Below are 25485 nucleotides of genomic sequence, written 5' to 3'. Positions count from 1 at the left end.
CTAACTGTATTACAGCTATCCCCATAATCAACGGAAGCATAATAAAATTAAAACTCGATCCAGGTTTAAAAGAGCAAAAGACCTACCTAGGCAGTGATGGCACTGGAAGTAGAGGCGGGAAGATCTCTGAATTTCAGGCTAGCCTGGTCTAGAGGAGTTCCAGGACAGCTAGGGTTACACAGAGAAATCCTGTCTCAGAAAGGAGCATTCTCCAACTCTAAAATCACTAAGAATGTCAAAGAAAACACACATTCTTATGTAGTCACACACAAAGAAACCCACTTAAAAATCTTGGAATGCATCATAATTTATGTTGAAATTGTACATGCTTACAATCACAAGTTTACTTTGAAGGGCTGAAAAATGCCAAACACTGATGTAGGAGGCAAAATTGGTTCAAAAGGAATAAGAATTTGGATCCCCAGGAATAAGTGGCAGAAACCCAGAGGCATTATGCATGATATAGTTTAGATACACCACACAGAATTAGATTGCTTCTAATTCTCAGCAAACTTCAAATATCTTAAAGTCTTTCCATTGTTGCTTTGCTTAAAATGTCTTGGAAAAAAATTAGAGATACATTGGACAGGGAGACACCAAAGACAAACTTTCTGCAGAGAAATCAGTAGATGTGACACAGACCAAGTTGCATACATTACAGACATTTTATTAAGTTCTCAACAAGAGACTATATAACACCAAATTGTTTAGCAGAAATCTGTTCAATTGAGAGACCAAATGGATCCAAGGAAGATGAAAATTAAATACTTAAATTAATTAAAGGCACTAAGACACCACCTCAAAGCTACCGCCACAGTGGTAATAGGCTAGGGAAGACTACACTACAGCAAGTTATCTAACGAGAAAGTTAGCAGCTACATAGCAAGAAGCAAGTCTCTTTACACAAGATTATGGTACAAGTACAATGATCACTGAGTCCAAGATATTTTTGGCTAGGAAAAGGTCAAAATGGCTGAAGGTAAAGCCAAAAGGAAAGGAACAGGTATAGAGAATTCAAGCTATAGAGTTAAACAGATAGCAATGGATCAGGCTTCTTCCTCCCAAAGGTTAATTACTGCATTGAGCTACTGCCCCTGCCTAACAGGGTGCTCAACTACTGGAACTATGTTTAAAGATGCTCAGGGCTCTTGGTATAGTTTAGCACAAAACTCTGAAAATGTATCACATATGGGCTGACTTTGTTGCTATGAAAAAAAACCCCAAAGCATTCCCGAGAAATGGAGTATGAGCTCTGTCAATTATGTCCTATGGACCTTGTGGAATATTCTCAATAGACTATACATCTTTCAGCAGCTGACCTCTAGTTAAAGCTGCAAGGCTCACAAAATAAACAAGCAAGTCAGGATGAAACAACACAAGTAGGACATCCTAGCAGTTAACCACAATCTGTCTTTTTCCAAGTTAGGCTAAATTCTAATGTAGCTAATGTGGGATGTAAACATCTACACTGGAGCAAGCTGGGTCTTCCGCTGAACTCAAATACCAAGAAATGTGAGGGATGGGGTTGGTTTATTTTCGAAAAGCTTCAGAAGTTATTCTGTTATAAAGGAACATGGCTGAACAGGTAGGAGACAGACTCGCCATTGTGGGTTCTTCTGATGGCTTCTGCAAGGATCATGGAGATGTCAATCACCTACAAAGGCAAGAAATGTACCAGGTTAGTATGCAGGGACAGAGTTTGCTGGTCCATCTGCAGCCTAGAAAGCACCCTTACTAAGAATCTAGCACTCGGGCCTTCCTTTTTCACTATAATTACTTAGAAAGAGTTAAGATGCTAGTAATAATGGGACAAATACAAGATCATCAAGACATTGACGCTGTATATGTAGTCCAGGTATGAGTGTATAGCACCTGAAGAGATGGCTCAGCAATTAAGAGCAACTCAATATTCTTCTAGAAGATTAGAGTTCAATTCTCAATACAATCTGTGTAGCTTAAATCACCTGTAACTCTAGCTCCAGGGAATCTGATGCCCTCTTTTAGTCCTCTGTAATAACCTGCACACACAATAAATGAATGAATGAATAAAATTAGCCAGGCAGTGGTGTGACATGCCTTTAATCCCAGCACTCGGGAGGCAGAGGCAGGCAGATATCTGTGAGTTTGAGGCCAGCCTGGATTACAGAGTGAATTCTAGGACAGCCATGGCTTCATAGAGAAATGTTGTCTTGAAAAACAAAACAAAAATCCAAAACAGAAAACACTAACAAGAATGAATACGCCTGTAATCATAGTATTTGGGAGGCTGGGGCAAGAGAACTGCAATGAGTCTTAGGTCGCCCCAGTCAACAATGTGCTCTGTTTAAAAAAAGCAAAAAACAAAATTCAAAGATGCTGGAGAGATGGCTCATTTTTTAAAAAAGAGTGCTTAAGAGCGTTTGCAGAGGACCTGAGTGCTCAGAGGGAAGCTCAAAACCCATCTTTAGCTCCAGGCCCAGGGATTCAATGTCATCTTAAGCCTCTGAAAGTCACATAAGCAAACACAGACAAACTAAAAAATGTAAAAAAGTACACAATGCTGGGTGCAGTCGGGTACACCCTTGATCCTAGCACTCGGGAGGCATAGGTAGGTAGACCTTACCTTAAAAAAACACAAAACAAAACAACAAACAAACAAAAACAAAGAAGGAAGCCAAGCCCTTAGCTTCTTGGGAGACTGAAGCAAAAATGATTTCAAATCGAGGCCTGCCTGGGCTACAGAGTGAATTCAAGGCCAGTCTGGGCAACTTAATGAGAGTATACCTTAAAAAAGTCCAAAGAAAGTAGGGCTCTGGGTCCATTCTCGAAAAAAGAACAGAAGATGGATTCAGAAATCCAGTGGCTTAGTCCTCACCTACAGGAGCAAGACTCTGGGTTCCATTCCCAGAACAAACAATAACAGATAAACCCAAAGAACTTAAGCTTCACTATTCACACATCTGACCTAACATGCTACTAGCTGCAAAGCACTGAAGGAAATTTCTTCTGGATTAACCCCATTCACCTGTATTTTGGAGCAGTGTTTCATCTTATCCTCCTGAGGTATGGTATTGGTGACTACTACTGCTTCAAAGCATGCGTTGTTGATACGGGAAATGGCTGGGCCAGAAAAGATTCCATGAGTCAGGATAGCATAAACTCTGGTAGCTCCAGCTGAGAGAAGTCTAAAGGAAAAAAGATGATTAATCTGACATGTAACTACAGAATCCAAATTCTAAAGAAGAATACTAGTCTGTCATAGCAGAACAGTAGCTTAAGTAGTTTAAGCACAAACTTATCTTTCATAGGTCTGGAATCTGACAAGGTAGGCTTCATTTTGAAACAATTTTTGCCCAGGTTGATAGTATGTACCATTTTGTGGGTTCACATAAAACACATGTAAGGATAGTGTAGCAAGCATTTTCTTAATTATAACATGAGGATCCTATTCCCAAGATCTCATTATTTAAGCCTAAGTGCCACCCCCAAGGGTAATCTGCAAAACCACACTTGGGGCAAGAAGTTAACATATTAATTTTAGGGGGACACATACTGGCCATATCAAGGAGAGAAGTCTGCACTAAGACTTATTATATCAGAACTTACAAAATTTCCAGGGGTAATCTGCGTTCTTTTCCTTTTTGGCTGGTAAAAAGAAATGTCCTTCAATGTTATCTGGAAAACTACACGATAAAGATATGGTACCACAAGACTGAAAATCTATGACCCTGAAAATAAGCTTCACCAGGAATATTCGCATTTGACTGTGCTTGCTGCCCAGCCTGCTGACCTGAATTTGATCCCTGGGACCCTCAGGGCAGAAGAAGAGAACCATTCCTAAACTCGCCCTCTGACTTCTACATGCTTGCCATACCATGTGCATGGATACACACATACAAAATGAATAAATATATGTAAAGGACATCTATGGATTTCTAACGCATCAAAACAGAAGTCAACAGTGTATAATAATGTAAATATAATTAATGCTGCTGATTGGATGGTTAAAGGGCAAATTTAGCATCTAGAAGTTGTTTTGACTATGCTTGAATTTAATGACTTTAGGTTTTATAATGGCAACATAATATATTTTCAGTAAAAACTAGCTAGATGTGGAATTTGGACCTTTCCGTGATTTAGCAACGTGTGATCCAAATACTGACTCACCACAGCTTCCAGTCAGCCACGTCATAAGGGAAACAACCCAATCTGTGGTAGATTATATTATTAAGAAAGGACTTTGGAAGATAGTTTATGTGATAGACTTGACTTTTGATAGTAAGGATATACTTAATATAAAAGCAGTGTCTCTTTATAAAAACTAAAAATCTGAAATAAGGAATACTTATTCACCTGTATGTATTAAAAGCTAACATGATCAAAATATATATCCCAAAGCTATTTACCCGCTCAGTTGTATTTCAAAAGAAAATCAGCAAAGCAGTAGTTAGCTTCTTCCTTCAACTACTAGCACAACACCCTGCACTCACTTGTCAGCGGCATGACAGATTGTACCACAAGTGTCAGCCATGTCGTCCACAAGAATAGCCACCCTATCCTTCACATCTCCTACTAGCACCATGCGGTCCACTTCATTGGCCTTCTTCCGTTCCTTGTGAATCAAGGCAAAATCCACATTCAATCGGTCTGCAATGGAGGTCACTCTGTAAGATAGAGGTCCAGAGTTAATGATGCATATGTGGCTTCCAATGCCGGAAGTGTAGTTCAGTGGTAGACCGCTTTGTCTAGCATGTGTGAGGCTCTGGGTTCCATCTCTCTTATCCACTTATACAAAATATTTTTTTTCCTAGTGGAGAATAGTCCTTGAAACTAAAACAGATACCAGAGCTAAAAGAAAGCAACAATCATTGACATCTGAAAAAACAAGCATTACAAACTGGATTTTATGGATTAATGCCTCTGTAATATCAATGGCAGTATAGGAATATCAAACTTACACCATTCATTCTGGGGATGGGGTAGACATACCCTTCACCAATCCTGGGAAGCAGTATATGCAAGGTACATTAGTTTAACAGATTGAAGGCAGAAGGAAAGAGAGACCTTATTAGCTAGTGCAGGAGTACATAGATTGTCCCAATCCCATCATGGAAGACTTGTGATTCTAGAAACAAACAGTGATACGTGAATCTGAAGCTAGGAGTGGAGCAGCGTCCACCCTTTCAATGCATGCCCATACACTCATCTCTCCCATGATGGTGATGAAACACCACCAATGGTAAATAAATAGCAACTTTACCTGGTCACCAAGCTTGGTATTCCTTCTACAAGTACTAGAAAGAAAATTAAACCAATTAACCAGACAAACAGGGCATGTTACTACAGCCCAAATCTTAAAGATAATATAAGCCACATTAAAAGCCTGGTTAGAAGACACTGACAACGAGATACAACACATTCACTCAAGGAGAAAGTCACTCAGTGCAAATGACAATAGGCTACCCTACCCCTATGATGTGTGCCCACGCACCAGTGTGTAATCGTTGTCACAAAGAAAAGACTCATGCTTCAGACTTAATGTTTTTAAATGTAATATTGATCAAACTTTAGTACTATGCCCTATTTCTTTTGTGAACAGAATTTTTGCTGAACAGGTCAAGAACCTCTGACCATACGAGGTTTGAACCATAACTCTAGGCAATGCTTCTACCTGGATCTAAAGGACCCATACCTTGTGCTCTCTATTACTACTGCTTAGGCATGTAACAGAGGTAACTAATTTACTTGGAATTATGACATCCAAGAAAAATGCACGACCAGTCATCTCAAGTGTTCCGAACTGTTCATGCTCACTGGCTAACACATTCAGTCTCCACACAGCAGAAAAAGAGTTGGGAAAGTAACATGTACACCCTTGAGTGGAGAGCTACTGTGAAAATTACAACCACACTGGTACCCTTACCTACTCTCCAACCCTGCCAAGACAGAAGTGAGCAACACTCAATTGGAAAATCCTCCATCACTATGAGGTAATTAGAATGAAGAATTACAAACTAATATCAAACTTTAAAAAACCTGTTTGATTATTTCAAATTAATTATTTTCTAAGTTCCTAAGAAAGATGTGAAGATGATGCTTAAGAAGTTAAGATGAAGTGTGACCTGCCTATATAGGGATGTCTTTATACTGTCACCTGAATAAACAACTCAAGTTCCCAGTTTATCAATTCCACTGAAGTTACTGAGATTAAAGAGATGGTTGAGAAAGATTTGAACTTTTTGAAGTTTTCATGATTTGTGTCACTTTTGGCAAGTTCTAACTTAGTGTTTTCTACTCATCTGAGCCCTGTAGTCCTTCACTCTACTTCCACAATAAGAATATGGGCCATATTTTTGTAAGCAATCCACTAAGGAAATCAAGGCTCTCAGTTTACATTATTTGAGCTATAACTGCTAATCCTTGGCAATAAGTTGGATTAAAAAATTTAGGGTCCCGGCTTTAAATGGCCTAACCAACAGCTTTGTAAACCTTACTTAGCCATCAATATGGAATTTAAGAATAAACTGATTGCACATGAAATGTCCTATCCTTCCTGATAAAGTTACAGCAGTGTTAACTCTGCAGTGCCAAGTTACTGATGTTAATGTAACAGTCATGGCAATGACTACTTAGGGCCCTGTCTATCCTGCCTTCCAAATGACTCAAGCTAGCATAGAGTGGAAACTATATCCAACCCATGTTCTAGCTGCTGGCATATCCAATCTGAAGTTGTGAAAAGTGGCACGTCGATGGGAGAACCCCATTATAAGGGACATTACCATCTGAAAGATTTTAGCAGCACATTATTTTTGAAGAATAGTATCTATCACAAACATACCTCTTGGCTCCACCAGCATCAGGTGAGACAATAGTACAGTTTCTCCACTCAGATATATTCTCCCTTATCCACTTTAAGACAGCTGGCTCTGCATATAAATTGTCCACTGGGATATCAAAAAAGCCCTGGAAAAAGAAGCTGGGTCAAGTTTAGCTTATTTATTTCATTTTCTTCTCTTCCATTTATGAAAGGCTAACATAAAGAAAGTGGATTCACAGATAGGTTTCATCTAAGGTACTTGCTGTCAAGTCTGATTGATGGCCTGAGAATTTTGCTCCCTGGGACTCACAGGGGAGAACTGACTACTAAAAGTTCTACATACACATGCTTCCAACACATGTACATCCAAGAACAGAAATCAATCAATCAATGCAATAATAAAAAAAAAAGGCTGGTGAGATGGCTGAGCAGGAAAGGAGCCCAAGTCTCATCGTGAGAACCTACTTGGTACAAGTCCTGTAAGTTGTTCTCTTACCTCCACATGCAACACAGCATGCGTGCATCCGTGTACATATACATGCACACACACAAAATTTTAAAAGGAACGATTAAGTTCATGGAAAATACCTTACTACAATATTCAAAGTATTGGGAAGGTTAAAAATAGTCCCTTTTCCAGGCAAGATCAGCAATATCAGGCCTTAGCTAACTCACACCTAATCACAGGAACAAAAATGAGCCCTGTAAAAAGTTCAGCCAAGGTCTATGGATTGCCAAGCCAATATGTTCAGACTCACAATTTATATACACTGTTTTATGCCACTTGGTGTTTGTGCTGGCCAAACTGATGAAGCAGTATGGTATATATATATATATATATATATATATATATATATATATATATATTTGGTAGCAACTACTTATAGTGAATGATTATACAGGATAACCAGAAATCAGGAGATAGGTATTTTAATTCTCGTTGATACAAACCAGTTGTATTTCTCCTCAATTATTTTTTTTATAGGATGAGTATACACTCCTGTCTCACGCACCTCCTTGTATTGCCAGAAGACTCAAATGGTAAGTGCCGAGAGTTTATACTTTTTGTTTGTTTTGTTTTGTTTTTCGAGACAGGGTTTCTCTGTAGCTTTGGAGCCTTTCCTGGCCCTAGCTCTTGTAGACCAGGCTGGCCTCAGACTCACAGAGATCCGCCTGCCTCTGCCTCCTGAGTGCTGGGATTAAATGTGTTACTACCACACAGCTGAGAGTTTATACTTTCAAACAGGGTTTATGCTACAGCACAGGCTGGTTTGGAATTCACTTTCCCTGGCTGGACCTCCAGGAGCTAAGATTATAGATATGTACCACCATTCGTAGCAGAAAGCTTCTTTAGATAGCATAAAATAAATGTGGCGATTGATTTCTCTTGCTCTGGGTTTCTATGAAAAATCTTTAATGCCTGCAGCTCTAATTTAAGACTGATTACTCAAGGGGAATAATCTTCATAATAGCTACCATTGTATCAGCTACACCAGTTTTCAGCCAAGTATATCAGAATTAATATTTTAAAACCATAACAATGAACATAAATTATGCTCAGAAGTAACCTGTCCAAGGTTATGAAGTTAATGTGCTAGTATGTCTAAGAAGCATCCAGACTAGTTGTAATCCTAAAGCCTATGTCCTAGCCATAATACTAAACTGTCTTACTAACTTCTAGCTTCAGCTTCCAGTCTCTAGAATGCAGATGTGCACCGCCATGCCTGGCTCTCTCCTCCCACCTTTCTAACTTTCAGTACTTAGCTTCCTTCCACTGGTACCTGAATTTGAGATGCATGTAGATCCATGGTGATAATATGATCCGCTCCTGCAACAGATAGCATATTTGCAACAAGCTTAGCTGAGATGGGAGCCCGGCTCTGAATAGAAGTAAAGAAAAAAAGAAAAAAGAAAAGCCAAGATGAAAGCAGTTCATTTGCTTGAGAAACATTTACCAAGTACCTATATTGTAAAGACATCAAATCACCAAGAAACTCACGCAGAATGGCCGTTGATTTATTTCTAAACTGGCTTAGAAGTCTTGACCCTGCTGCCTCAGTCTTTTGAGTGCTGGGATTACAGGCATATACCATTTCTGGATGTTTCCTCACCCAACCGTTTTTTTCTGAGGTTTCTCCCCCTACCCCCATTTTTTCGAGATAGGGGTTTCTCTGCATAGCCCTGGCTGTCCTAGAACTGGCTCCGTAGACTAGGAAGGCCTCAAACTCGGATATCTACCTACCTTTGCCTCGCAAGGGCTAGGATTAACCAGATAATAGGCTGCCAGGGCACCCATTGCCTTTAATCCCAGTACTTGGGAGGCAGAGGTAGGTGGGTCTGTGAGTTCAAGGACAGCCTGGTGTACAAACAAAGTTCCAGGACAGGTTCCAAAGCTACTTAGAGAAACCCTACCTAGAAAAACCAAAATAGAAAAAAGGTTAGTAGCCGAGCACTTATTTAGCGTGTGTGAGTCCCTAGTGTAATATCCAATAGCACAGCACACACACATACAAACACAAAAGCATTCTGCTACAAAGGATTGGTGGTTAATCTCCTTTTTGGGTGGGGGGCTAGTTTTTTGAGACCGGTTTCTCTGTGTAGCCCTGGCTGCCTTAAAATTCACTCTGTAGAGCAGAGCAGGTTGGCCTTGAACTCAGATCTGCCTGAGCCTGCCCTGGCACCCAGAGCGCTAGGCTTAAAAGCGTTTGTCAACACCACCTGACTGTTGATTAGTCTTAACAACAATGAATATCTGTCAGCTGAATGAAAGTTAAAATGACTTAAATAAAATATACAGTATAAATTATATGCCTGTGAGTTCCAGGACAGGCTCCAAAGCTACACAGAAAACCCTGCCTCAAGAAAAAATCATTTTTAAATGCTCTGATATAACTGATAGCAATGTTCCTCTTTACACGATTCCATTGGTCGACTTCTCTGTTTTTATGCCAGTACCACACTGTTTTCATCACTGTAGCTCTGTAATAGAGTTTGAAGTCAGGGATGGTAATGCCTCCAGAAGATCCTTTATTGTATAGGATTGTTTTGGCTATCCTGGGTTTTTTGTTTTTCCATATAAAGTTGATTATTGTCCTCTCAAGATCTGTGAAGAATTTTAATGGGACCTTGACGGGGATTGCATTGAATCTATAAATTGCCTTTGGTAGAATTGCCATTTTTACTATGTTGATCCTCCCAATCCAAGAGTAAAAGAGGTCCCTATGTTAAAAAGATTCTGGAGCCAGGTGGTGGCAGTGCACACCTTTAATCCCCGTACTCACAAAACAGAGGCAGGCAGACCTCTGTGAGTTCCAGGCCAGTCTGGTCTACAGAGTGAGTTCCAGGACAGCTAGGGCTGTTGCTACACAGAGAAACACTGTCTCAAAAAAAAACAAGATCTGAACTGAAGGTACAGCTCAGTGGTAGAACGCTAGCCTAGCACTTAGCTCTAGGTTTGATTACCAACACTATTTTTAAAAAAAATCCATTCATACCTTATCCTTTTTATCCTGGCGGGCATAAGGGAAACATGGGATGACTGCAGTAACCCGGCTTGCTGAAGCAATCTTGCAAGCATTAATCATGATTAAAAGTTCCATTAGATTGTCATTTATCTCACCACACCCACTCTGAACAATGTAGACATCCTCTCCACGTACACTTTCTCCAATTTCCACACTAAAATAGAAAAAGAGAATGAGCATAAACAATAGATGTCACAGCATCAATATTCAGGCATGCTATGCATGCCTTATCGCTCCATGCTTCAGACCTAAGGGAGCGCTATAACCAGAAGCAGCTCATTGCCCAGCTCATTCCTGTTCACTATACAAAAACATTCTGAGCTTATGAATGAGACACAGCATGAAAAAAAGTAGAAAGTTGACTTATAAAAGCAATTGCTCATATGGAAAAGCAAAAAGCCCCAGGATAGCCAAAACAATCCTGTACAATAAAAGAACTTCTGGAGGCATCACAATCCCTGACTTCAAACTCTACTACAGAGCTACAGTACTGAAAACAGCCTGGTATTGGCATAAGAATGGCACTGAATAGAAGACCCAGAAATCAATCCACACACCTTCAAACACCTGACCTTTATTATTTATTTAATTAATTATTTATTTATTATGTATAAAATATTCTGTCTGCGTGCATGCCTGAAGAGGGCACCGGACTTCATTACAGATGGTTGTGAGCCACCATTTGGTTGCTGGGAATTGAACTCAGGACCTTTGGAAGAGCAGGCAATGCTCTTAACCTCTGAGCCATCTCTCCAGCCCTCCCTCCCCCTGAACACTTAATCTTTGATAAAGAAGCAAAAAATATCAAATGGAAAAAAGAAAGCATATTTAACAAGTGGTGCTGGCATAACTGGATATCAACGTGCAGAAGAATGAAAACACTGACTTCCACAGTGGTTGCACAAGATTGCATTCCCACCAGCAATGGATGAGGGTACCCCTTCCTCCACAGCCTCTCCAGCAAAGGCTATCCTTGGTGTTTTTGACTTTAGCCAATCTTACAGGTGTAAGATGATATCTCAAAGTTGTTTTGATTTGCATTTCCCTGATCGCTAAGGAGGTTGAGCATGACCTTAAGTGTCTTTTGGCCATTTGAACTTCTTCTGTTGAGAATTCTCTGTTCAGTTCAGCGCCCCATTTTTTAATTGGGTTAATTAGCATTTTAAAGTCTAGTTTCTTGAGTTCTCTATATATTTTGGAGATCAGACCTTTGTCTGTTGCGGGGTTGGTGAAGATCTTCTCCCAGTCAGTAGGTTGCCTTTGTGTCTTAGTGACAGTGTCCTTTGCTTTACAGAAGCTTCTCAGTTTTAGTAGGTCCCATTTATTCAATGTTGCCCTTAATGTCTGTGCTTCTGGGGTTATACCTAAGAAGCGATCGCCTGTGCCCATCTGTTGTAGGGTATTGCCCACTTTCTCTTCTATCAGATTCAGTGTTTTCGGGCTGATATTGAGGTCTTTAATCCATTTGGACTTGAGTTTTGTGCACGGTGATAGATATGGGTCTATTTTCATTCTTCTACAGGTTGACATCCAGTTGTGCCAGCACCATTTGTTGAAGATGCTTTCTTTCTTCCAATGTAAACTTTTAGCTCCTTTATCGAAAATGAGGTGTTCATAGGTTTGTGGGATAAAGTCCGGGTCTTCTGGGTACCCTCATCCATTGCTGGTGGGAATGCAATCTTGTGCAACCACTGTGGAAGTCAGTGTTTCGGTTTCTCCGGAAATTCGGGATCAACCTACCCCTGGACCCAGCAATACCACTCTTGGGAATTTACCCAAGAGATGCTCTATCACATGTCAAAAGCATTTGTTCAACTATGTTCATAGCAGTATTATTTGTAATAGCCAGAACCTGGAAACAACCTAGATGCCCTTCAATGGAAGAATGGATGAAGAAAGTATGGAATATATACACACTAGAGTACTACGCTGCGGTAAAAAACAATGACTTCTCGAATTTTGCATGCAAATGGATGGAAATAGAAAACACTATCCTGAGTGAGGTATCCCAGGCCCAAAAAGATGAACATGGGATGTACTCACTCATAATTGGTTTCTAGCCATAAATAGGGTTCACGGAGTCTACAATAGGCGAATCTAAAGAAGCTAAGTAAGAAGGTGAACCCAAGGAAAAACATATAGTTATCCTCTTGGATAAGGGAAGTAGACAAAATTGCCGGGGGGAAAAGTGGGATCTTGGGGGTGGGGTGGGATGGGGGTTAGGGGAGATGGGGAGAGAAAAGGTAGAAGGGAAGGAGGGTGGACTTGGGGAAACAAGAGGATCGGGATAAAGGAAGGTTGGATAGGGGAGCACGGAACCACAATTCTTAGTTAAGGGACCCACTTTAGGGTGGGCAGGAGACTTGACCCTAGAGGGGCTCCCAGGTGCCCAAGCTGAGGTCCCCAGTTAGTTCCCTGGGCAGCTGAGGATAGGGAACCTGAAATGACCCTACCCTAGAGCAATACTGACGAATATATTGCATATCATCCTAGAACTTGCATCTGGCGATGGATGGAGATAGAGACAGAGACCCACACTGGAGCACTGGACTGAGCTCCCAAGGTCCCAATGAGGAGCAGAAGGAGTGAGAACATGAGCAAAGATGTCGGGACCACGAGGAGTGCACCCACCCACTGAGACAGTGGAGACGATCTACTGGGAACTCACCAAGGCCAGCTGGACTGTTACCAGAAAAAGCATGGGATAAAACTGGACTCTCGGAACATGGCGAACAATGAGGGCTGATGAGACGCCAAGGACAATGGCACGCGGTTTTGATCCTACGCAATGTGCTGGCTTGGTGGGAGCCTAGCCAGTCTGGATGTTCACCTTCCTAGATATGGATGGAGGGGGGAGGACCTAGGACGTACCACAGGGCAGGGAACCCTGACAGCTCTTTGGACTGGAAAGGGAGGGGGAGAGGAGTGGGGGGAAGGGGAGAGGGGTGGGAGGAGGAGGAGAAGAGTGGGAGGAGGGGGAGAAGAGTGGGAGGAGGGGGAGGGAAATGGGAGGCTGGTGGGAGGAGGTGGAAATTTGTTTTTTTTCTTTTCTTTATCCTCCTTTTATCAATAAAAAAATTAAAAAAAAATTTTTTCAGAAAGGAAAAAAAAAAAAAAGAATGAAAACAGATCTATCACCATGCACAAAACTCAAGTCCAGATGGATCAAAGACCTCAACATAAAGCCAGCCACACTGAACCTCATAGAAGAGAAAGTGGAAAGCACACTTAAACGCATTGGCACAGGAGACTACTTCCTAAATATAACCCCAGTAGCACAAACATTGAGAGAAACAATTAATAAATGTGACTTCCTGAAACTGAAAAGCTTCTGTAAAGCAAAGGACGTGGTCAACAAGACAAAAAAACCAACAGCCTACAGAATGGGAAAAGATCTTCACTAACCCCACATCAGACAGAGGTCTGATCTCCAAAACATACAAAGAACTCAAGAAATTAGACACCAAAAGATCACATAATCCAATAAAAAAATGAAGTACAGACCTAAACAGAGAACTCTCAACAGAGAAATCTAAAATGGCTGAAAGACACTTAAGGAAATGTTCAATATCCTTAGTCATCAGAGAAATGCAAATCAAAACAACTCTGAGATTCCATCTCACACCTGTAAGAATGGCCAAAATCAAAAACACTGAAGACAACTTATGCTGGAGAGGTTGTGGGGAAAAGGGAACACTTCTGCATTGCTGGTGGGAATGCAAGCTGGTACAACCCCTTTGGATGTCAGTGTGGCAATTTCTCAGAAAATTAGCAAACAACCTTCCTCAAGATCCAGTAATACCACTTTGGGATATATATCCAAAGGATGCTCACTTGTGCCACAAGGACATGTGCTCAACTATGTTCATAGCAGCTTTGTTTGTCATAGCCAGAACCTGGAAACAACCTAAATGTCCCTCGATTGAAGAATGGATAAAAAAAAAAAATGTGGTACATTTACACAATGAAGTACTACACAGCAGAAAAAAATAACGACAGCTTGAATTTTGCAGGAAAATGGATGGAGCTAAAAAACATTATTTTGAGTGAGGTAATCCAGACACAGAAAGACACTTATCACATGTACTCACTCAGAGGTGATTTTTAAACATAAAGCAAAGAAAACCAGCCTACAAACCACAGTCCCAGAGAACTTAGACAACAATGCGGATACTAAGAGAGACTACATAGATATAATCTACATAGGAAGTAGAAAATAAAAAAAGACAAGATCTCCTGAGTAAATTGGGAGCATGGGGACCTTGGGGGAGGATTGAAGGGGAAAGGGAGAGGCAGGGAGGGGAGCAGAGAAAAATGTAGAGGTCAATAAATATCAATAAAAAATAAAAAAAGCAACTGCACCATATAACTTCATATGGTGGCCACCAGATATGCTATCAAATGTGTTCTCAATGGTGACTACTCTAGTACTGATGCTGTATAGAGAAGACAGCATCTTCCCTACCATAGCGACAGTTCAAACATAAATATTCATGCTAAAACTAAGGTACTCTACAAGGAATATGCAATGGTGAATGAAACAGATGCAGGCCCTGATCTCATTCTGTGCTAACTACTCTGACCTAAGTAGAAAGTCTTGTTTAATAAGAACTGCAAAGTGGTCTGGAGGGATGAGGTAGTCTTTAAGATCATGAATTGCTCTTCCAGGGGACATGACTTCAGAGGGTTCACAATCACCTCTAACTCCAACTCCAGGGGCTCTGACACCTTTGGACAGACACCTGTACTAATATGTACATACTCCTACACAAACACACTTGACTACACAAAATAAATATTGGGGCTGAAGAGACTGAGTTCAGTTCCTAGCACCATGTCAGATGGCTTGCAACCAGCTGTTACTCCAGCTCCAGTGGGAACTATATACATGTAGTGTGCATATACACATACAGGCAAACATTCACATGCAAAATAAAAATCTTTGTAAAGATAAATATTTTTTGAAAAATCCAAAAGTACATTACTCTATTAAGTAGACTATATTTTACAAAAGAATGAAAAAAATTATGCTGATCCTTGGTTTTCTACCAATAAAAACATCTAAAAATAAAGGGGAGGGAGGGATGCTCAATAGGTAAAGTGCTTGTGTGTGACTCTCATGATCCAAGTCCAATCCCTGGAATCCATGTAAAAGTGGAGTAAGAGAAACCAATTTCACAAAGTTGTCCTCTGTGTATGTGTGAACACACAAATAACAAACAAAAACCTTACAATTAAAAATGACAAAACCGGGCTAGTGTTGGTGGTGTGTATCTACAATTCCAGGGCGAAGGACACCAAGGAAGGGTAATGGTGATTTTAAAGGCAGGATAGTTACATAAAAAGAAAGAGACCCTGTCTAAAAAATAATAAAAGTCGCTGGCGAGATGGCTCAGAGGATAAAAAGCACTAGCTGCTCTTCCAGAGGTCCTGCGTTCAATTCCCAGCAACCACATGGTGGCTCATAACCATCTGTAATGAGATCTGGTGCTGTCTTCTGTCCCACAGGAATACATGCAGGCAGAATATTGTATATATAATAAAATTAAAAAAATAAAATAAAAAATTTAAAGACTTAAGAGAAAAAGGAAGAAACATCAACAAAACCAAAAGCTAGTTTATATGATAAAAATCAATATCTATTGATAAACCTCTAAGATGGCCAACAGAAACAACTGTGTAGGTAGGGAGGTGGGGAGGATCATCATATGGAAAAATTAAATGAAAAATTAGGCAACTAATACTAAGCTTAATCTGCGAGAGAATTAATGCTAATTTTACAATCTTCCAGAAACATAAGAAAACAGGTTCCAATTCAATTTTATCGAGGCCAGCATTACTCAGATACTAAAACCAGATAAAGTCAATATAAAAAGAAAACCATTGAAAGACAGGAGGAGAAAAATAGATGTAGTCATGACAGAGCAAATAGAAAAGACCCTTTTATATATCTTGATGTTTATCTGTGTCAATATACTGATTGTTACAATATACCATAGCTTTACAAGAAACTATAGTTGGCATAAAGAATTATATCCAGAAAGTTATAAAACAGAGTAAAAAATGTATTGCATATTTTCTCAAATCTACAATTAATACAAAATTCATTTTTGTGACACTGGGAATAAAACTCATTATTTTGCACATGATAGACAAGTGATCCACCACTGAATTATACTCTCTGCTCGCAAAATTCAAATTTATTTTGAGACAAGGAAGGGCTCATGTAATTCAGGATGGCCTGCAATTTATTACAGAGCTGAGAATGACTTCAAACTTCTGAGTCTCCTGCCACCACCTCCAAACGCAGCACCATGCCTGTTGGTTCAAAATTCAGTCCAAAGCCACAGAGAAACCCTGCCTCGAAAAACCGAAAAAAAAAAAAACCCAAAAAACAAAATTCAGTCTTGAATTGGTGCACACCTATAATCAAGACACTCTGCTGAGAGCAGCTTAGGACAGACAGTGAGCTCCAGGTTAGTCTGGGCCACAGTTTGTGATCCTGTCTCCAAACAACTAGCTAAAATAACTAGTAAAAATAACTGTGCATCATTCTACCTGTGGATATCACGTAACCACTACTGTATCTCTCAATTAAGGCTGAGGTAAGAGAAGCATAAGAAAATGAAGGTTCTTTTGTGGTCAGTCAGAAGAAGCTACTTAAACTGTGTATTTTCTGAGAAGCTATGGAATGCTGTGAGGGAACTTGGGAGAGTTCCAATTTCTGCAGTTAGCCTGAAAATTGCCCAGCTCAGAGTCAGATTTAAGGGTATTTAGTGAAAAGTAATGAAAGCCAAGGCTACACAGTCTGTCTCAAAAAAGGGAGAATAGTTCACCTCCAAGTATTTTCTCCCTAGCTTGTCACCTATAGTCTTTATACTCCTTGGATATATCTTTTTTCCTACTTCCTAGCCTCTATACTTCTTCCTGATATCTGGAATGTTCTTAAGTATAAATAAATTACCCACTAGGCAGTGGTGGTAGCACATGCATTTAATCCTAGTACTCGGGAGGCAGAGGCAGGTAGATCTGAGTTCCAGGACAGCCAGGACTACAGAAAAATCCTGTCTGGGAGGGGAAAAAACACTTACCCATTTTTTTAGGCCAGCAATTTACCTTTCCTGGTAGTTTTTATTAACCATTTAGAACCACTAAGGGAACAGAGCTAAGGATGTAGCTCAATTGGTAGGGTACTGTTTCCCCAGTATTCAGAAGTCTTGGTGTAGATCTGACCTAGGTATGGGTGCAGCCTTAAATTCCAGGGTGAGGCAGGAACATCAGGCTATATAAGGAATTTGAAGTTAAGCGGCTAAGAGAGGTTGATCTTGCAGAGGACCCAGGTTCTGTTCCCAGCGTCCACATGGTGGCTCCCAACCATCTCTAAAAACAGTTCTAGGAACCTAGCGCCCTCTTCTGGCCTCTGTAGGCATGTTGGGCATAACATGGTGCACAGGCATACATGCAGGCAAACCACTCATACGAAAAATAAAATATAAGAACAAAAAAGGTAACATAAAACTATCAATTACTTATTCTCAATAGATCTTATTTGCATTCTGGATCAAACATACTTAATATAAATTTAGCTGGGTAGGACGACACATACCAGTAAGCAAAAAACTCTGGAAGCTGCAACAGGAGGACCGAGTTAGAGACCAGCCTAGGATACAAATTAAAGATCCTATGTGAAGCCGGGTGGTGGTGGCGCACGCCTTTAATCCCAGCACTCGGGAGGCAGAGACAGGCGGATCTCTGTGAGTTCGAGGCCAGCCTGGTCTACAAGAGCTAGTGCCAGGACAGGCTCCAAAGCTACAGAGAAACCCTGTCTCGAAAAACCAAAAAAAAAAAAAAAAAAAAAAAAAGATCCTATGTGAAATAGAAAGCAACAACAAAACTGTGGGCCAGTGAGACGGCTCCAGCAGGTGATGATACCTGCGGCAGAGCCTGACAACCCGAGTTCAATTCCCTAAACCCCTGTGCAAGAAAAGAACTGACTCCATTGCACCCCTCAATAAATAAATAAAATGTAATAAAGAACTGTTAGGTGTGAGCAAGGTAGTCCAGCTCATAAAGGTGCTTGCCAGAAGCCTGATCACTCGAGTTCCATTCCTGAAATCCACATGGTAAAGGAAAGCATAGACTTTCCAAAGTTGTCTTCTGACCCTCACACTTATAAACAATAAATACGTAAATTTTTTTTAAAAACCATACATTTATAACAGAACTGAACACTGACTAGTTCTTCAATATTTAGGAATTTAGTATTTTTTAATGTGTGCATATAGTGTGTGTGTGTGTGTGTGTGAGAGAGAGAGAGAGAGAGAGAGAGAGAGAGAGAGAGAGAGAGAGAGAGTGTTGTGAGTTGTGTTTAGGTCAGAGGACAACTTTGGGCATTGGTCCTCACCTTCCACCTTGAGACAGTCTTTTAGTTGTATATAGGGCTGGCTAGTCTGCAAGCTTCCAGGGGTTCCTGTCTCTACCTCCCATCTTCCCAAAGGAACACTTGTGGGTGCATGCAGCTTTAAGTGGGCTCTGGGGATTCAAACTCAAGCCATGTGTTTATTTTGAGGGTTCTACCACAAAAAGTTAAATAGGGGCTGGAAAGATGGTTCAGAGGTTCCTTAACAAGAACCTGAAATGGTTTTCAACATTCAGTCCATCACCTGTAACTCCAGTTTTAGGAAATCAGACACTCCCCCCCCCCCTCTCTCTCTCACACACACACACACACGCACTTTTAGAAAAAGGTTAAAGTGGTGCCGGGCGGTGGTGCCGCACGCCTTTAATCCCAGCACTTGGGAGGCAGAGGCAGGCAGAACTCTGTGAGTTCAAGGCCAGCCTGGTGCTGGGCGGTGGTGGCGTACGCCTTTAATCCCAGCACTAGGGAGGCAGAGGCAGGCGGATCTCTGTGAGTTCGAGACCAGCCTGGTCTACAAGAGTTCCAGGACAGGCTCAAAAAAAAAAAAAACCACAGAAAAACCCTGTCTTGAAAAACCAAAAAAAAAGAAAGAAAAAAAAAAGGTTAAAGTGATTCTTCCAGTTATTTTCACCATTCTGGCTAGTCTCTTAAAAACACACTGTTATCTTATTAATAACTAAATTCTGAAAATATTCTTTAAAGTTCACATAGGTCAGAGAGGTCCAAGGAGGCCTTTCTACAAGAACTACTTGCATGTGTTCCAAATAAGGCTTAGAAAGGCATGGCACCATACAGGACTTACTCACTGACCTCGTGTTTATGGTCATTGAGCACTTCAAATGTGGCTAAGACAGCATTTAAGGGGCTAAGGCAAGAGGATCCATAAAGGTCATCCTGGGCTACAAGGAATTTTGAATTAGTTTAGATTACCTGCGACTTTGAAAACAAAACAAAGCAACCAGGTTGACCAAGAACCCTGAGATCAGCCAGCTTTAGCCGCTAGAGTATTGGAATTAAAGGTGTGGTCTTTACTCTCACTTCCTTGAGAGATTAGATTGCCTGATAAAATGCTTTAGTTCTGTGGCCCAGAGGCATTCTAGATCAAGTATTTCCAACAATTGAGCAACTCCACGGCTAAACCAGTCCACCACTCCTCTCGCACATCTCCCTTCTTTGATCCAGATCTCCATTCTCCTGGGAGCGAGAAGCTGGGTGCACTGATTTCCAACTATGTGTGGTATCAGAGGTCTACCTATGGCTGTTTCAGTAAAGGAATACCATGCGCTCCACACATTCACTTACTACTGTCAGGTTGTTTGATTAGGAGTTAGAGAACAAACAATTTCACAACTGACCCTAGACAGTCTGCTAGGCTTAAATGAGTCTTCAAAAGCATTAAAAGCTGCAAACACGAACCAATACAAAAAAAAAACCTGCCCAAAATTATTACATTTTTCATGCTATTCTTTATCACTGTGTAAATGACCCATCCATAAAACCTTTGGGAGTTTCTATATGGAAGTCTCTAGAGAGTTGTAAGAAAATAAAAACGTGTTACTTATGCCTCTATCCCTTCATCTGCCAGAAGCCAAGAATACAGATAAAGTAAATCTAAACAAACTTTACCAATACCAATTATTGGCAAAATTACTATAGTACTTGGTTCTACAAAACTTAAAACCAAAAAATACTTAAAATATCTATTTTAACAAACTTCTCACTTTTGTAACTACAGAATATACTTCAAATTTTTTACTGGGGTAGGGAGTGGAGCTGAGGAGGAACAGGATTTACTATGTAGCTTAGGCTGGCCTGGAACTACCTCTACCTCTGTAGATCAGACCTGCCTGCCTCTGCCTCTAGAGTGTTAGGTGTGTGCCACTATTGCCTGGTTTCAAATTCTTTCTTTAAAGCAGATGGGTTATTAATTATGAAACCTCATAATCTAGACTTTTCCGGGAGAGAAAACATTTCCTTTGTCAAAATAAAGTCCAGCCTTTTGTACAATATATGCCAACAATAAGAGAAAGGGCAAAGATTTCCAAACAAGAATAATTATTGCCAGTTTAAACATCTAAAAATACATGACAAATATAATAGCATCATTAGAGGTTAGTCCTTAAGATCTGTGTTCTAGGGAAAGTGACAGTTCAAGAGTCCTTAACTGAGTATAGTGGCAAACACCTTTACTCTCAGCAAGGGAGGGAGGGAGGGAGGGAGGGAGGGAGGGAGGGAGGGAGAGAGAGAGAGAGAGAGAGAGAGAGAAACTAAGTTAAGAGTCCCTGCTATTTTGTTCTTCTAGAAGACCCAATGTCCCATCAGGTGGTACCCATAACTCCAATTCCAGGGCATCCGGTGCCCTCTTCTGGAATCTGCAAGTGCCCAAACATGTGACACACGCCCCCCCCAACACACAAACTTACACATAAATAAGATAAAATCTTTTTTTAAAAATTATGTTCTAGCCTGGTGTGGTGTCCAACACCTTTAATCCCAGCACTTGGGTGGGAGGCAGAGGCAGGCTGATCTCTGTGAGTTTGAGGCCAGCCTGGTCTACAGAGTGAGTTCCAGGACAGCCAAAACTACAGAGAAACCTTATCTCAAAAAGCCAAAACCTAAAACAAAAAACGTTCCGAGGTCAGGCGTGACGGTGCAGGCTTGTTAATTGGACCGATAAAGCCAAGACCAGCATGGTCTACATAGCAAGTTCTAGCCAGGCAGGTGTGCTCCAGGCTCCCCCACCCACATAAAAAAAAACCACTTACCAACTCAACACCCAACCTCCACTAACATTTTTGCTTAATAACCAACATTTCAGCCATTTTTCAAAGGCAAACTTAAAGCTAAACCATATTCAGGGCTGGAGAGTCAGTTCAGTGGTTAAGAGCACAGGCTCCTCTAGCAGAGGATTCCCAGATCCCACATGGCACTTTACAGCCATCTGCGACCCAGTCCCAGGGATTGTAGTGACATTTCATTTGTATTTGAATAAACAAAGCTCGCTTGAAGATCAGAGAGTAAAACAGCCCCACTGGTCAGCCTTCCAGACCAGAGAGCAGTAACACACACCTTTAATCCCAGTAGCCACACCAGTTGCCATAGAAAGCGGGCGGTACTCGCCTTTAATCCCAGCCCTAGAGAGGATTATAATATGGGAACAGACAGCTCTCAGTCTCATTCTGAGATTCTTGAAGGTAAGAGTGGCTGGTTGCTTTGAACCCCAATTTCTCTGAGTTTTTATTAATCGTGCTTCCCACGTTGCGCCAAATGAAGTACGATAAAGACTCAGAGATAGATATTGGGGTTCAACCTGAAGACCAGAAAAGCAAAGCAGTCAGCCACTGGCTCTTACCTCGACCTCAGTCCAACACTGAGTTTTCCTGGAAACTGTGTCTGAGAGGTGTTTCCTCCCATTTCTTCAGGCATTTATTTATTAAAATAAAAGGGAAATGCCACTACAAGGGATCTAACCACTCTCCTGACTTTAGCAAGCACCAGGCATGCAATGCCAGACATATCTGCGGGCAAAACACCCACACACATAAACTAATAAAATAACAACCTAAACGCCTTATTCAAGCTGCTTTATCAAAATCAGGCAGTAGAAAACTGTGTTCTCTCTTCTCCCATGACCACCAACCCAAATATAATCTCAGGTTCTGCAGTATGCAGCGGGCTAAGGATTAATACAAGGACAAAACAGTCATTTCTTTTCTGAAAACAGAGGAAGAAGACTCAATAACCAAAAGGGTAAAGAAAACCTCTAAAATGAAAAACACTTTTACCCCCTAACTAAACTATCATTCTCAAAATCTGAAGCTGTTTTCTTGAGGCCCAGGAATAATACCGGTCAGAGGTAACAAGCAGCTTGCACTCCTCTCTTGACTAAAGTATTTATTGCCTGGTTACAGATGCTTGTGTTTGCACTAACATTTGCATCACAATTAATAGCCTACTAATCCAGGGGCAGCCATCCGTTACAGATGAACTTTTAGCTAGGTCTAAAAAAAAACATAAATAAAAAATAAAGCTATATCCAGGCGGTGGGGGCGCACACCTTTAATCCCAGCATTAGAGAGGCAGAGGCAGGTGGATCTCTGCCTGGTCTTTATAAGAGCCAGTTCCAGGGAAAGCTCCAAAGCTACAGAGAAACCCTATTTGAAAAAACAAAAAAAGTTATATTTGGAAATCCCTTTGAAGATACAAAACATTCATTAAAAAATAAATCTTATGTAAATTAACTGATGATTTAAAAAAAAAATGACCCCTAACAGATGATGTAAGATTGTAGACTGTAGGGGTAGTGATGGCTCCTGCCAGTAATCCCATTACTAAGTAGGCAAAGAGGCAAGACCTGCAGGGGATTCCCCATCAAAAAGCACCCTAAAAACAAAATCCAAAAAACTCAATGAAAAAAGAATTATGGCCTGTGCTCTTATCTACTGTGGGAAAAAAAAAACCAAAAAAACAAAACAGCGCAGGAGACCTAGAACGTTCCACAGACGGCTGGAACAGGCACTGAAGTAGGTAACCACTCACATGGTCCAATAGTGCACGTGGACCATGAAATTGGGGCTAGAGAGCGAGTTTTGTTAGTAATTAATATTTGAAAGAGGATCTCACTATGTGGTCCGATGAGTCCAGAATTAGCCTCAAGCTTGTGGCTGGCCATCCTCCTCCTTCTGCCCAGTGGTGTGATTACAAATTACAGGTGCGTGACACTATGCACACCAGCGCTGGGCGAGGAGTTTTAAGGCAAAGCATCGAAAAAAAACCGAAAAAAAACCCTCAAATTTCAATTCACGTGTAAGTCGTTCCTACATCCCCACGCAAGTAACACCGAGAAGAGGTGTGTCCATAGCAGCATTGGGAAAAGTCAAAAATTCCAATTCCACAATTTAGCTTTCCCCAAGACTTTCGGGATGACTCAGGCTGAGATGCTGAAGATCAAGGATGCTGAGCTAAAGCACCACTTCATCCTACCGCCTCGATTTAAGTTAAGGATGGTTCCGATTCCGCGACAGACAGATTGCGAAGATAGGAAAAGCCGACGCTTGATAATCGAAGGGAAATGGTAACATGTTCGCATACTCAGAATACCAAACCAGAACGCTCCATTTCGAATCAAAAAGCTTTCCGATTCTAGGAGAAAGACCACGAGGGGGCTATCAGAACGCGGTAGGTTCTCCGATGTGTACCAGTCAAAGCGCCCCAAAGCGGACCGAATCCAGCCTAGTGGCTCCACAGTGAAGAGACAAGCCACGTGTCCCCATGGCTGAAACTAAGCGTCGGTACCCCTCCAGGAGCTCCGGGGAGCCATTACCAACCCCAGTTAGATCCTCCACCCCCAACCTTCAAATGTAGCATCTACTCCTGCCCCCTCCATCTTGGTTCCACCTAACCGCGCGGCGAGGATAAACGCGACCCTCCGACGACGAGGTAAAATAACGGAACAGCTCACGGGGCAAGCTAACCTCAGCAGCTCCCTTCTGCCTTCCCTCAGCGCCCCCGAATTCCCTCGGCAGCTCCATCCCCCAAGGTCCCGCCACCCGGGCAGGTGAGGTGCACTCGGGATGCCAATTTCGTCCTTACCAGGTCTCCTGGTTGCTGAATTTCTTAGTCACCACCTTGCCTAGCTCCAGGCCCAGGCGGTCAGCAATTTTCTGGGATAAGTCCTGGTGGGAGCTCCCGCTGAAGATTTTGATATTCGGCATATTGGGCAACTACACGGACGCACTCTTGCTCAGTGGTTGCTGCCGCTGCGGAGACTGGACGCTTAGTCAGCCGGTAGCCTCAACACCTAGCGCACCGCGTTCCTACTCCGCCATCTTACATTCCCGCCCAGCGCGCGACTCTAATTATTGAGTGCCGAGGGGGCGGGATCACAAAGGAAGTGTCCCACCCATCCTTTCAGGATTGGCTGATCCGGAATGAGGGGCGGAGTCTTCCGGTAACGTTGCCGCCCAACTACTCCCTCTGACAATTGGATAGAAGGCGTGAAAGGGCAGAGGCTAAGAAGTAGCCCCGCCTCCTGCTAGCACCGTGTTAGGGCAATGCTAGCTGGAAAGCGTGGAGCAGGTTCTCTGGGTGTGAAAAGCTGTAGGTGGAGGAATTTTACAGACCCGTAGGGCTAGATCTCCGCCCCCCTAAAATGGGAAATCATCCTTATTGTTTCTTTTGTTTCAGATCAAAAAACCAAACCCATCCCATGCATTTTCCTTTAAATATATCTGTCTTAGCGGGATGGTAGTCATGTGAGTGTGCGGGTTTCTGATCCGGATTTTTATCTCGTTGTAAGTATGGGGTTAAATTAAAGCACTTTTACATCACAAAGACAGCCTTAACGCAGGCGCATACCACCCAAAGGACTTGTTTACCGGCTCTAATTACCAAGTGTGGTTTTTACCTGAAAGGCAAGTCCCAGGGGAAAGTGACTGCAGACAGCTCAGCTTGGAACAATGCAGGAGAAAGTTGCATTTTCTTTCTGAGGCTGGAGTCTAGTGTTTAGTCAGAGAAGGAGTGTGGCTTTTCCCTAATATATAGGTGATAAAATTCTGGTTACCTAATGCTTGGAAGAAGAAAAATTAAAATATTATCCATGAAGAGCCCCGACAGAATCAGCAAAGCATTTAGGTCTGTTTGCCACAATGACTAGGTAGTGTTGCTAATGTGACCTTTTGCACACTTTTATTACTTCTATGATAATAACTTGCCAACTGGACCAAAGCAAACCTTTATTTTATTTT

The 25485-nt window shown here is 41.5% G+C and overlaps 1 protein-coding gene across 1 annotated transcript; it reads right to left on the bottom strand.

Annotated features, from left to right (window-relative positions):
• Positions 1-289: 289 nt before the first annotated feature.
• Positions 290-24671, bottom strand: Prps1 (phosphoribosyl pyrophosphate synthetase 1). The gene is made up of 7 exons (XM_075956608.1): positions 24332-24671; positions 10291-10474; positions 8578-8676; positions 6818-6942; positions 4470-4643; positions 3005-3164; positions 290-1654 (listed from the first exon to the last, which is right to left on the bottom strand). Exons 1-7 carry the CDS (start codon positions 24451-24453, stop codon positions 1562-1564), a joined length of 957 nt encoding a protein of 318 aa, XP_075812723.1. The 5' UTR covers positions 24454-24671; the 3' UTR covers positions 290-1561.
• Between the last annotated feature and the right edge of the window lie 814 nt (positions 24672-25485).

The sequence above is a fragment of the Microtus pennsylvanicus genome, chromosome X, assembly GCF_037038515.1.
Source record: "Microtus pennsylvanicus isolate mMicPen1 chromosome X, mMicPen1.hap1, whole genome shotgun sequence".
Lineage (NCBI taxonomy): Eukaryota > Metazoa > Chordata > Mammalia > Rodentia > Cricetidae > Microtus > Microtus pennsylvanicus.
Note: the sequence above shows the minus strand (reverse complement) of the source record. Positions and strands in the feature narration are given on the sequence as shown.